This window comes from Sminthopsis crassicaudata, chromosome 2 (assembly GCF_048593235.1).
Source record: "Sminthopsis crassicaudata isolate SCR6 chromosome 2, ASM4859323v1, whole genome shotgun sequence".
Classification (NCBI taxonomy): Eukaryota; Metazoa; Chordata; class Mammalia; order Dasyuromorphia; family Dasyuridae; genus Sminthopsis; species Sminthopsis crassicaudata.
Genome location: NC_133618.1, coordinates 640,655,026 through 640,668,772, shown reverse-complemented (window position 1 = coordinate 640,668,772; position 13,747 = coordinate 640,655,026). Strand labels below are relative to the sequence as shown.

Below are 13,747 nucleotides of genomic sequence, written 5' to 3'. Positions count from 1 at the left end.
TCTGAAAAATGAAGGCATGGATATGCCCAGGCAGGAGTGGTAGGGGGGGAAATGAGAGTTGAAGGAGCTCCTTGTCCTCCATTTCACCCCATTTTATTAGCACAGTTCCTCTTTATAGCCCAGAAAATATGGCGGCCAGACAAAGCCAGAGTATATGGTTCCCATGGTAATGACTCCTAGTTCCTGATGCCATATACCACCTGGTGTTCCAGCCTGAACAGCTGCAGAGAATTATTATACAGCAAAGAAAATAACACACATGTGCAGGAACAGAATGCTTACAGTCACCTGAGCCTGTGGGTATGGCGTGCTGTTTGAGTTTGCTGTGTTGTGACTAGAGGCAACTAGAATCATATTAAAGTGTTTCGAGACAAAATGTAGTATATATGGTAAATTTCTTGATGATTATTAATGCAAAAACATTTAGAATATCTTAAACCCAGCAATTGCAAGGAATGAGATGTGCACTTGTTCTCTGAATTTTGAAAAGATCTTCATTTGGAGATGTTTCTGTGAAGGGGACTAGGGAGCGTGGGTATAAATAGAGGTGTGCCCTGGAAAGGTCCCAAATGCCATCTCAGAGAGTACTTAGGTAAAATGCCTTAATGCCCAAGAAGATAGTACTAGATGTGCCCGGTGCCTTCACAAACTGGTTATTTGAATGCACATTTTGCCTTAGGTCCTCAGATTGTTTTCCCTCCAGGCCATCTCACTGATAGTGGCTGCTCAGAGATCTCTAGTCAGCCAGTGTTTTCCTTTATATTTTCAAAAACAATTACTTTTTACAGGATGCAAATTCATTAAGCACAAGAAAAATGCTACTTTAAAGAGGAAAAGTAGCATTATGTATGCTTCTTTTGCTGTGTGCTATTCAGAAGGTGCCTTAAAAGCATTTTTGGAGTTTCCCCCCCCCCCTCTTTGAAAATGAAATTTTGAATATATTCAGTACTGGAAATACATAGTCTTTTTTTTTTGAGCTGTGCCACTTTTTTCTGTCCTGTAGAGTCAAGGAGCAATCACCGAACGTTTGAGAAGTTTCAGCATGCATGATTTAACAGCCATTCAAGGAGATGAGCCTGTGGGATCGAGGCCCTTTCAGCCTGCCCCTGAACCAAAAAAGAAATTGAAAGCGGCTCCCAGTGAAGCCACAGGTGTGTGTTTGGCCATTGAGCAGCTGCTTCCATCATTTGAGATATGGATTCTCTGGCTGTTAGGGACATGGTGGGGCAGGAAATGGGGGTAAGTGCTTAAGCCTGAAATATGCAACCTCTTCAGCAGATTTGTTTTTATGATTCTGCCTTTTATTCTCAGCATTTGTCTGGGGCTCTTAAAAGTTCAAGTTTTGCTTTTCCTTGTTCTTCTTTCTATACCTTTTACATAAGTAAGCTTTGTTAGGTGTTTGACTTAAGAGAGGAGATAAAGCAAAATCACCTCCTGGAAGCCTCTGGCAGTAGCCTCTCCTCCTGTCATCACATCGCAGGCTTCGGTGACCCCATGGGCCAGAGGCCTTCATTCCTTAAGGGACTTCTCCCGATTGCAGCAGACACCAGTGGGCTGCACCCGCACTCAGAGCAGTGTGGGAATGGTGTCTGGCAAAACCTGTCTCCAAACACATTGTTTATACTCCTTCTGTTTTTACAGCATTTAAGGAATTTTCTGCTTGGGCAATCTTCGAATGTTGCTAGTTACAAATGATGACAAATTAGTTCATTTAATAATGGTGAATTCTTGGGTAAGGTAATGGAGAAGATAAATCTGATTAAACATGGGATCTCCGTATGACGTGCTAATTAGATTTAATTGTTATAAATAGTACTGGGCCCGAGACACAAACCAGTGATAATAAAACTCAGCCTTTTTCTTTCCTGCTTCGGACATATACAAGTCACCCAACTTCTTGGTGCTTCGGGCAGTGCTCTTAGATGGTGGGACACCAAACACAAGCCCTTCTTGGCAGACGGAGCTCTTCATGGAGGAGATTCAGGGCCAGTACCACACATGCTCACACACCCATAAACATGGTGTTTAGACTGATAAAACCTTTCTGATGAAGTCATTCGAAATAGATGGTAATTAGCCCTGTGGGCGCCATATATAACCAAACCCTAATTTTTCCCAGAGATAGTGGTATTTGAGATCCAGCTTCTCAGAGCTGGAAGGGGCTCCGGAAGCATCCTTACCTGTGCAGAGACCCACTCCTTCCTGAGGAGAGCACTCCACACCTCTGTAATTGTAAGTGTTGGGAGTCTGACATCCACACAGGAGCCCTTCTCCTGCCTCTGGGGGCCAAGCAGAATCCAGCTGACCTTCTTCATGTGACAGTACTTAAAGCCTAAAGAGCACTATCCCCTCTGGACGGCCTCCAGATTATCCGCTTTCTTCCTAAAATGGCCCAGAACTGGGCAGCACAAGTGCCTCTTCCTGCGGCTCTGCATTTTCTGCCACTCTCACTGCACCCCAAGAGCCCTTTAGTTTTGGCTGCCATAAGTCAGTCGACTCCTCGAGGCTGCTGTTCACTCAACCCCACTGATTACATTCAGCCAGACTGCTCTCTAATCAGGCTTCCTCTCCCTGGTACTAGTGAAGGATTTTTTGAGCCCATATTGCAGCATTACATTTACCCCTCTTTCATCTTCCCTACAGCCCAGTATATAATGGTGTTTAATTTTTTTATCAGTGACATGGATAAAGGTGTGGATGATACAGATGACAGTCATCATTCAGAGATTATTCATGGTTTAGAGCACTGTCAGTCAGCTGGCATTATCAAGTACCCACCGTGTGCCAGGCACTGAGTTAAGCTCTGGGGATACAAAGAAAGGCAAAACAAAGTCCCTCTTCTCAAGCAGCTCACGATCTAAAGGGGAAGATGGCCTCTGTGTAAACAACTGTGGACAGGGCAGCTGCACATGAGGAACGAGCAGAAGGGAGACACCGGCATTAAGGGTCAACCAAGAAAGGGTCCTTGCAGAAGGTGAGATTTGGAAGCAAGCCTGTGAGGGAGAACATTGTGAAACTGGGAGAACATCCAGCATGGAGGGCCGTCCAGAGGCCTCGGCTTGAGTAGGTGCCAGAGAGGCTAAGAAGACTGGAAGTGTGGCAAGGGACCTCCAAAGAGGTCATGGGAGAGGGGCTGGGGGGCCATCTCTGGAGGCCTTTTGAATCCTCCTAATTCCGCCCCCACCCCACCCCCATCTCATGGGCAGGGGATGCTGTCTGGCTCACTTCTCTGTCTCACTCAAAAGATTCTCTGCCCAAGCTTTTTGTCATTTCTACTCTGTCCACCAACTTGGTGGTAAGAATTAGCTCGAGAATGGAATTTCCCTTTCTTGCTTTCTCTGCCTTTGCAAGGATGAAATTATTCTTATTATAGGAAGAAATGATCAGTCTCTCTGCTGTGGTCAGAGTGACCCAGCAGATACTCCTCATCACTAACATAGCAGGCTTCCAGCAGGCTCTCCAGCTCCTTCTGGCCAGGGGGCCTATAATGATGCTTCTCCTTCTGCCTCTGTCAGTCTCTTTTCTCTCCAAGCAACAAAGAGTTCTTTTTTCCCCCTTTTTTTTTTTTTTTTTAAGAGAACAAGCCGCACAACAGCAGGAGAGAAAGCGCAATCATGATAAAAAGGAAATTCAGATTTTAAATCTGGTCAGAGACTGTTTTACAGAGTATTGTAATTGGTTCTCTTGGTTTCTAGGAGGGGAAAGAAATCATATGTGATCCAAAAGATCTCACAAAATTACAGAATAAACCTCCCAAGAGTCACCACATCCTGAGATGAAAATTTTCTATGGATTTTCTGCCCTAGCCTCCTGGCCTTGACTTTTTGGCTTCCTATTCCTTTAGGTCAACCCTTCTTTTATCCTCTGGTCCGAGGTCAGTCTCTCTTCTTCGCCTGCTTTTGGCCTCTGGAAAAAGAAGGTCCTTCCCTCCTTGAGCTCAGCCCACTCTCGGTGGTCTTGGTCGAAACCACTGGACACACTGAGACATCCCTTAGCTTCATGCAGGCCTCTCTTGTTCTTGGTCCTAGGCTCTTTCAAAGGCAGTTTTTGCACAATTCTGGATGAACTGTCCTGAATCCATCTATACCTTTTTTTTTTTTTTTTTTTTTTTTTTTCCAGTTGAATTTGGTCCTGGTTCAGACTTTAGGGAAAAGTTTGCCAAAGAAGGTTCAGCTCAGAAGAGTTTCTGTGTCTTTAACATGTTGTAATTTAAAATATTGAGTCCACATTCAAGGCAGAGAAGTGCATATGGGGGCGGAGGGCTTGGTTCCTTCAAATTACCATCAGGAGTTGATTCTCTAGTACTAGAGAGCTTTAAAGGGCTGGAGCAAACAGAATAATGAGTAACACAATGGTACCTGAATCATGTGGCATGGGCTGATTTCCTGAGATCAATTTCCTCTCCCACCTAATCATGCTTATTGTCTAAAGACAATCTATTTCTTCTAGATTCAAAAGAATATAATTGATTTTCATTTTACTCTTTTCAACTCAGAATTTCTAACAGCTTCAGAAGATAAAACTAAAATGTTTCTAGCTGTATCTTATCTTTTTTTTTTTTTTTTTTTTTTTTAACAAACCATTTATTGAGTACTTACTTTGTATAAAACCCTGCTTTAGGTGGTATTGGGAAAGCAGAAGACTTATTGAACCCTTCCCTCAAAAAACACATAATCTATGGAGAGAAAAAACAAAGCAATTCCAACTTAGCATGTGCAAGTGATCAAGTCTAAACTATTAAAAGTATTATTAAAGTACTATTGCAGGAAGATATAGTATTGGCATAGCCAAGCCAATATTAAAAAAAAAAAAAAAAAAAACAACATTTATTTAAAACTTAAATACAAAACAAGGGGGAAAAAAAGGAAAAAAGACAGACAGAATGTGGGGGAGGGGAGGAACCATTGTCATGTGCCTAGCAGAACATCAGGAAGGATTCGAAATCTATAGCAATAAATTCCCATTTCAAGAAAGCATATATAATATAGAAGGCATTATATTCATGATTGTCCATCTTTGCTTCTTGTAGGTTAATGCTTTTGCTGTCTGCTGTGCATTTTTTATTTTATTCTTTTTTTTTCCCTTTTTATCCCTCCCTTGCCCCGCCTTCTCCAAGTAGGCAATAGTTAAATACAGATGTTTTTATGTATACATATTTATATTGTATATACACACACCCACACACATACATACACCTGTATGCATATATATACACACCCATAGACATCTACAATAATATTAACATGGCTGAAATGTAATGTAAATTTCTCTTTTGATTGAATCTTTGTTTGATGTCAGAGATCAGTGATTACTAGCCTTTCTCTTTTTTCCCCTTAATAAAGTTATGTTTGTGTATATCTCTTATTTCCTATCCCTGATAACTCTTCTACATTTAATCCTACTCCTTAACTTGCCTTACTATTTCTTAACCTTTCCTCACCCATGGATCCCTCCTTTCTTTTCTCCTCCTGCCTTTTCTGTCTCTCTTTATCCCATTCCCATTTATTTACACACCTTGTCTCACTCCCATTAATCTAAACACTTTTCTGTATTCCACTTTATCCTATGCTACCCTTTCCCTCCCTCTTTAACCTTTTCCCATTTATCTACACCTTGCCCCACTGCCATAAATCTACATACTCTTCTTTACCACACCTTACACTGTTCTGTTCCCCTATATTTGTTTGTAGATTTTGGAAAGTGCTGTATCCTTCTTAGTACAAATTTAAACTCATTCCTGATTTAAGTAGGTTTTCAAAACTACCAGTCTTCCTCCCCTATCTCTGTCAGTTTCTTCCTCTGTACTTCATCCATAAAGCATAATAAATTACTATTTTCACCTTTTCAAATCAGATCCTACTCAACTCTGACCCAATCTTTCTTTTGGATTATTCAATTCCTGATGTTAATCTTAGACATGTGATTTATATATATTTTTAAATTTATTATAGCTTTTTATTTACCAGATATATGCATGGGTAACTTTACAGCATTGACAGTTGCCAAACCTTTTGTTCCAACTTTTCCCCTCCCCCCCAGATGGCAGATCGACCAATACATGTTAAATATGTTAAAGTACAAATTAAATACAATATATGTATACATATTCAAACAGTTGTTTTGCTGTTCAAAAAGAATTGGACTTTGAAATAGTATATCTTAAGCCTGTGAAGGAAATCAAAAATGCAGGGATTGGGAATTCTATGTAGTGGTTCATAGTCATCTCCCAGAGTTCCTTCACTAGGTGTAGCTGGTTCAGTTCATGACTGCTCTATTGAAACTGATTTGGTTCATCTCATTGTTGGAGAGGGCCACGCCCATCAGAATTGATCATATAGTGTTGTTGTTGAAGTATATAATGATCTCCTGGTCCTGTTCATTTCACTCAGCATCAATTCATGTAAGTCTCTCCAGGCCTTTCTGAAATCATCCTGCTGGTTGTTTCTTACAGAACAATAATATTCATATAATGTGGTTTATATTTCTATATGTAAAACATAAACAGTTTGCCCTGGGGCAGCTAGGTGCTGCAGTGGATAGAGCACTAGCCCTGAAGTCAGGGGGGACCTAAGTTTAAATCTGGCCTCAGACACTTAACACTTCCTGGCTGTGTGACCCTGTGCAACTCACTTAACCCCCAATTGCCTGGGGAGGGGGGGAGTTTGTCCTTATTGAGTCTCTTAAAAATAACCTCATAAGTTAAATTTTCTATTGAGTTGAGGTTTGTTTGCGACAAAATCCTGAAAAGCTAAGAGTTCATTGAATGTCCCTTTTTTTTTTTTTTTTCATTCAGTATCATTCTTAATTTTGGTAGATATGATATTTTGGGGCTCAAGGTTAGTTCTTTTGATTGTCAATATATAATATTCCAGAACCTGTAGTCTTTTATTGTAGCTGCTAATAAATCCTGTATAATTCTAATTGTAACTCCAGCATATTTGAAGTTTTTTTTCCCTTGTGGAATTTTCTCTTTGATTTGGGAACTTTTTTTCTGTTTGTACTTTTCCCTCTTGTTTTATTACTTTAGAACAATTTTCTTTGACTATTCTTGTATTATTATATCAAGGTTCTTTTCTTGGTTACAGCTTTTAGGCAATCCAAATATTCTTATGCTTTTGCTTTATCTCTTCTCTATATCTGTTGTTTTTTTTTTTTTTTTTATACTTCACATTCTCTTCTATTTTTTCATTCTTTATATTTTGTTTTGTCATTTGCTAAGTCTCTTATAACTTCACTGGCTTCTCCTTACCCTGTTCTAATTTTCATAGAATCATTTTCATTGTTAAGACTCTGGATCTCCTCTTCTAGTTGATTGACCTTCTTTGCATATTCTTGTTTTTCTTGCCAAACTTTTTAGGTGAGGTTCCTAGTGGAGCTTGATAGAGTGAACAATTATTATTAGAAGGGAGTGGGGAAGAGTTGCTGGTAAGAGTGTGAGGAGAAAATGGCAGGACTTACTCTCTTTGTCAATATGTTCAGATTATGGAATTCTCTCAAAAGATGGAGATGAGAAAACAGACGAAGATGGTGATGGGCCATATTCAGATGATGAAATGTTAACACACAGAGGCCTTCGAAGATCCCAAAGCATGAAGTCTGTGAAGACCGTCAAAAGTCGCAAAGAGGTCAGTCAAGTACATTGTTTATTGCCCTTGATTAGGATTTGTGGGACTTATCCTCCTAGAGGACTCTCGTCCACAAAGAACAGCCGAGGGAATTTTGGTATGATAAATAAATAGGAAGGCAGACATTATGGACATCAGAGTTCTGAAAAGTTCGGGAAACTCAAGGCAAACTCTTCACTGTCCAGTAAGATAACAGATGGGCAATGGGATGTTTTAGTTAATCAAATATTCCAACAACCAAATAATCAACCGAATTCTCTGTAGCTAGAGTTTGCCCAGTATGCAGACCGAAAAGGCACCTGCCAAAAAGCAAACATGGCTGACTATGTAACTGTTTCCCTTCAAAAATGGAATGGGATATGTCAACATACACCAAACACTGCCACTACCACTGTGCTTAGTTAAAATTAGTTAAATCACAGGACAATGTGGAATCATCCGGTCTATCACGGTCATCATTCTAAAAGCCAGTGAAAAAAGCAGAAATATATCTATTGTTCAGACAACCAAAGACTAGAATTTATTATGACAAACCCACTACAGCCGGGGTTATATTTGTCATTGTTCCACCATTTTGTACTATGTTATATATGTATGCATATCTGTGGATTAATTGAAGCATAACTGTTTTACCACCCAAAACAATCTGATGAAATAATGGCAGTTAATAGAGAATGAACAGCTTATAACATGCATGGCTTAATAGTTTACCGATTTAAAGTTAAATGCTTAGCAAGAGAAATTGGGATTTCAAATAGCCATATTTAATAAGCTATAATCAGTGACTCTTTTATAATAATATCTCATGCTTGTCTCCTTAGGTACGGTATGGCTCATTGAAATATAAAGTGAAGAAGAGACCACAGGTGTATTTTTAGTTGACCAAATATCTCCAAGTAAACTGCTGTAATGCAATAACTTGACTTCAATTCATCATGTATTTGTCCATTTAAAAGAATTCCTCAAGAAATGGTGATGATAGGACAACTAGAAATAGTTTTTTAATCTGTTAAGTCTATGGATAGGTTTCATTTCTCTAATTATTACTTAATATTCTCCACTATTAAAATCTATTTATGTAAAATGTAGTTCTTTCAACTCTTAAGATAAATTATAAGTGATAGAAAATATTACCCTTTTCTAAGTTAGTTAACACTAATTGCATGTTTGCTGTACAAGCAAAAGCACAAACACAAAAAATTTCTTTAGTATACTTGAAAAGAACATTTTTGTGGTTCAGGAAACCTTACAAAGCCTTTATGGGTATTGTAATTTGCTTACCTCCATTTATGATGAATCATGAAAGAGACCAATTTGTTCTAAACATTTGCATTGGTATAGTAAACGCAGGAGAGAGATTATAAGTTACATTTTATGTATCCTTAGCAATTTTACTTTTGTAACATTTCCTGGTCTCCTAAGCCTCACCAAGTTTTAAAACTCTTAATTTGAAAAGCAGGTATCTACATCCAGCACTTTTATACCAGTACAGCTTTGCACACTTGAAATTGTTTACTTATTTACAGCTGTACATTTTTTTTTCTTTTATTGAAACTATTTTTATCATTCTTTGTCTCATTTTGCTATGTCATATATGTGCTTTGTTCTTTAACTTCTCTTCCTGTGGGTTTATTTTAAATGTATTTTGATTCTGGAAACATGAACCATAACTGACCTTTTCATTAAATATCCATTTGAGTTCTTTTTTTTTTTTTTAATTACCTTCTCATGAATGAGAAGCAGTATGTGATAGATAACCTACTTTTGCATTTGCAGTTCTGTTTTGCAATTAATATAGTAAATTCCTTATTAATAATACCTATGAAGCTTTTTACTTTTGTAAAAAATGCTAGCTTAAATATAACATGGTTAGTGATCCAACACAGCACCCCAATTTCATGAAATAACTCAAAGCTTGAAGCATAAATTATCGGTTTTATGTGAATCTTACTGATCGATTTCTGAGTCTGGCATTGGCCAGATCTGTTTCATTGAATCACTCCTCTTCTGGCTAAGAAATCTCCTTGAGGATGTGAAATACAAAGATTGTTATCTTTCTTTCATCTGAAAAACCATTTCTATCTGAGGAAAATGTATCCTAATGAGTCTTCTTTTTAGCAAAAAGTTTGAGGTTTTAAATTATTGGGGCTTGAATAATGGACTCTTAGTATTATATAGTACCTGAATTGCTTTCTTCACATTGAAAACCAAAGTCTTTTGAATGTGATGCCATGTAATTTTTTTAAAAGACAGAGTCCTTTGACTATGAAACAATATATGTTTTTTAAAATTGGATCCTTACCTGAAAGCACTGATGACCATTTAGTGATTAGGAAATTGAAATTTTAGATATCTCACACTTGAATTGCAGATGGAATTATATTTGTTCAGAAGTTTTATTCTGATATCCTACTAATTCCCCCAACTCTTGTACTGTTCTCCCTTCCACCAATCTGTCTCCCCCCATCTCTTGCCTTTCACTACCCCCCTCAAAAATTTTTTTTTTTTGTGAAAGCCCTTGGTTCTTTTGTCCTCATCACCTCCTCTAGAATGGGAGGGTTCTAGTGATGGGGAAAAGAAGGTTTGCTTGGAAATCGAGCCCTAATTGATGAAAAGTGCACTTTGCACTGAGGCCCTTTCTTTTGCTCATTAACAAAAATTAGTAACACCTTTTTTCTCCACAATTACTCATAAGAGCAACTGCATAATTGTCTTTTCCTTGATCATTTGTTTAAGAGAATTCACCATTTTCTCTCCTGGATCACTAGGATTTATGATCACCAGCTCTTCAGGGAGAAAGCTTTGTTTACATGCTCTTAGTACTGGGCTTATTCATTGCAAGTTAGAGAAAATCATGGCAGAAAACTTATTGGTCATGTCGGTCATTTCTCCTCAATTCTGTGAAACCTTGAAAAGTGCTAATTGACTTCTTCTGGGCCATTTTGTGACTAAATTTCACTCTGCAGGGCTGTAGTGTATCCCTTTATCTTTCTGATCTTCCATCATAGGGTACAATATTGCTCAGTAGGAGAAAGCCAGACATGATTTCTACCTTGGAGGAAATGAAATCTTCTAGATAACCTGCTTTTTTTTTTTTTCCTAAAAGCATTAGCTCCCAAAGTCAAAGTTAGAAAAGAAGCCTTTCAGAATTGTAAAGAATTTTTTTTTTTTTAAATTCCCTCTTCCTCCCAAAAGATTTCTGGAGCCCATTTTCAGAGGATACAGATAGTGGCATAGTTTGCTCTGTGTTTTTTTTGGCACTTTTCACTTCTTCTCCCCCTTTCTCCTGTTATTTGCTTTTGGAATATTGTTCTTAATGCTTCACAAATTTTACTTGTGTTTTAGAGTCTATTGCTACTCAAGATTTCTAATTTTAAAAAAAAATCCCCTTTTTCTCATTCTCCTTCATTAACAGAAAATTCCTTTTTGTTCATTGTCTTCTATTCTTAAATCTCGTGGGAGATGAGGATGGCTTTTCCAATCAAGGTGCTTCATCCCTAAGAGGCACTGCCAGGAAGCCAGCCTATGCCAGCCAGTCAGCAAATGCCCTTGCCTATTTGTAGCACTTTTCCTGTAACCACTTAGTTTATCTATTTTTATTTTGTTGTGTTATAGAATTAGTTTGTCAGTAACAAAAATTAGATATTTCAGAAGTTTATTCACAGTAGCAAGAATTCATCATTTACCCTTGCAACCGGTAATATTTTTCTTTTAAAGTGAGCCAGAAATGTGTAATATTGTCGAAAATGTGTTTATATACATAAGTATAAACACATTCAATGCATTCAGACCTTCCTGGGGCCTTTTTGAATGTACCATATACACTAGATTTTGGTTAGAGAATGACATAGCCATCATTAGCAGCCATGATTACTTGACCATATTTTATTGGTTACATATAACAAAAAATTTTAAGCATTTTCAGGGAACTTAATCCACGTCACCACCAAAGAATTATACAGTGTTATGAGTTATCTAACAGAAATAACTGAAAAATATGAATTAAAATGTGCTTTTCTTTTTATCTTTCTCAACTGAAACAGTTTGTTCCTCAAAAATGTTTGAACTTTGTTTTCTTAAACATTAACTTTCATCAAAAGGCCCCATACTTGTTTTAATTAGAGTGTCTTCTTTCAAATTTTAATTTTGATCCTTTCTATCAAGAGAATTCTAAGGAAAAAGGATGTGTTTAAATCAATATAACCAGTTTCTCTATATACTGAGTAATTCATTTCTAAAACAAAAGTGTAGCTGTTGAGAATTATGCTACTTTATTATGCTATTTTGTAGCATGCATGGAATATTTTAAAACTAAGGCTTTTTCTTTTTTTAACATTTAAAAATATTCAAGACTTAATACTTAAACCAAGTGACCCAGAATTTAATGTAAAAGTTTTTAAACTTTTTAAGGTTTAACATTTTCTATTCTAATACTTTTAAGAAACTGTGTAATAGCTTGAAAAAAATCTTACTACATATTATGTCAACTTTTGTAAATTATATATTTAAACATTGTTGTGGGTATTTTTATCAAGCTGTGTGTTTTTGGAAATTCAATAAACTTCGGATTTACTAGTTATGAACTGAATCATTCATGTCAGATTGCACATGTGCAGTGCTCCAGCTGTCACTATTACATGTGGCCTTCCAGCACACTCCTGAATAGCTTTCAAACTCCAACAGACTTAAGCTCTCAGCCCCTTTCTTTTAGCAGATGACCTAACAGCCTTTACTGAAAATAATGAGGCTGCCCATTCTGAACTCCCTCACCACCAAACACTTCTTTTCTGTATCAGAATCTCAGAACTGGCAGGGTCTTCAGAAGCCCAAATCACAAGAAGAATCCCACCGGTGGCTAACCAAAAACCTTTCAGTGGCGGGGAACCCACTTCTACTCCCTGGATCAGCTGCTTCCTTTGCACTGTCCCCCAGTCTGCAGAAAAACCCTGCACCATGAATCAGTCCTCAGAACTCTGTGACTCCATCCAGAGTCCCGGTTCTAGATTCAGGAAAACCTGAATTCTGCTTCAGACACTTACTACCTTTGTCCCTGACTTGCATTAATCTCTGTTTACCTCAGTTTTCTCAGCCATTAAATGGGAATAATGTCATCTACCTCAAAGATGTGTTAACAAAAGCCCCCTTGACTCCTAAAGGGGCCTAAAGTACAGTCACAGATTACAAAGCTTTATTGTCTGAGGAAAGGGTTGTGGGAGAGAGAAAATTGAGCAAGGGAGCAGAGAGGGACTGCTCAGCTGCTCATGGGGATTGGGGAACAACAGCAAGATAATGTTTCTAGAGGCTTTGGGTTGGGGTTAAGGGAGAAGGCATCCGGAGACACCATAAGCCAGGGTATTTAGAAAAAACCAAGCAAGGTCTTCAGTCTGCAGCTCAAGGTTGCCCTTGAGCTGTTTGGTTGCTGGGAGCTACAGACATCTCCACATTCTGTTAGAGGTCTCTCACAAAGGATCACTTGTATGTCAGGCAGCCTTGGGCTTTCAGAAGCCTTTCTGATTGGCTGGTTGTATAACTGACAGGTTGGTGTGGTCTTTACAAAACTCAGGGTCAAATGGGAAACTATTTTAAAGTGTCTGGCACTTAGTAGGATCTATATAAATGCTTATTCCCTTCTCTTTCTCCTTTTTCATCTTCAGGTGGTCTGCTTCTCTAGTTTCATCTCCGTCTATAAACAAACATTTACCCTATTGGTAACTCTCCTTCCCCTGTTTAAAAAAAAAAAAAAAAAACTTTCCCATAATCCTATACTATTTTCTCAAGCTTATTTTTCTCTACCTTTTCTATTAAACTTGCAGAAAGTCTACACTCAACCATCTCCAGTTTTTCCCTAAATACCTGGAACATATCCCATTGAAATTACTTCCCAGTGGCTTTTAACTCGATCCTTTTTATTTAATCTCTCCTTCCTCACTTGTCTAACATGGTTCCTGCCTGGGTCTCCCTCTGCCTGTCTGACTTTTCACTATCCATCACGGATTCCTTCATCTCCCCACTGACTTGAGTTTTCCCCAGTGTTCTATCATCAGTCTTCTCATTACTTCTCATTACTCTCCTATCTGACTCATTCTTATACCTTTAATTATCCCTATTCATCCCTGGGCTTT

The 13,747-nt window shown here is 38.1% G+C and overlaps 1 protein-coding gene across 2 annotated transcripts in view; it reads left to right on the top strand.

Annotated features, from left to right (window-relative positions):
* REEP3 (receptor accessory protein 3) overlaps window positions 1-12,204 on the top strand; it is a 90,246-nt gene extending 78,042 nt beyond the window's left edge. Inside the window, exons 6-8 of one of the 2 annotated variants that reach the window (XM_074296627.1) lie at window positions 1,004-1,151; window positions 7,501-7,625; window positions 8,447-12,204. In XM_074296627.1, coding sequence (XP_074152728.1) covers window positions 1,004-1,151; window positions 7,501-7,625; window positions 8,447-8,503 — 330 coding nt within the window. In that variant the 3' untranslated portion in view covers window positions 8,504-12,204. Of the gene's footprint in view, window positions 1-1,003; window positions 1,152-7,479; window positions 7,626-8,446 lie in introns of both variants that reach the window. The other variant, XM_074296626.1, reaches the window with a different exon arrangement.
* The last annotated feature ends 1,543 nt before the right edge of the window (window positions 12,205-13,747 follow it).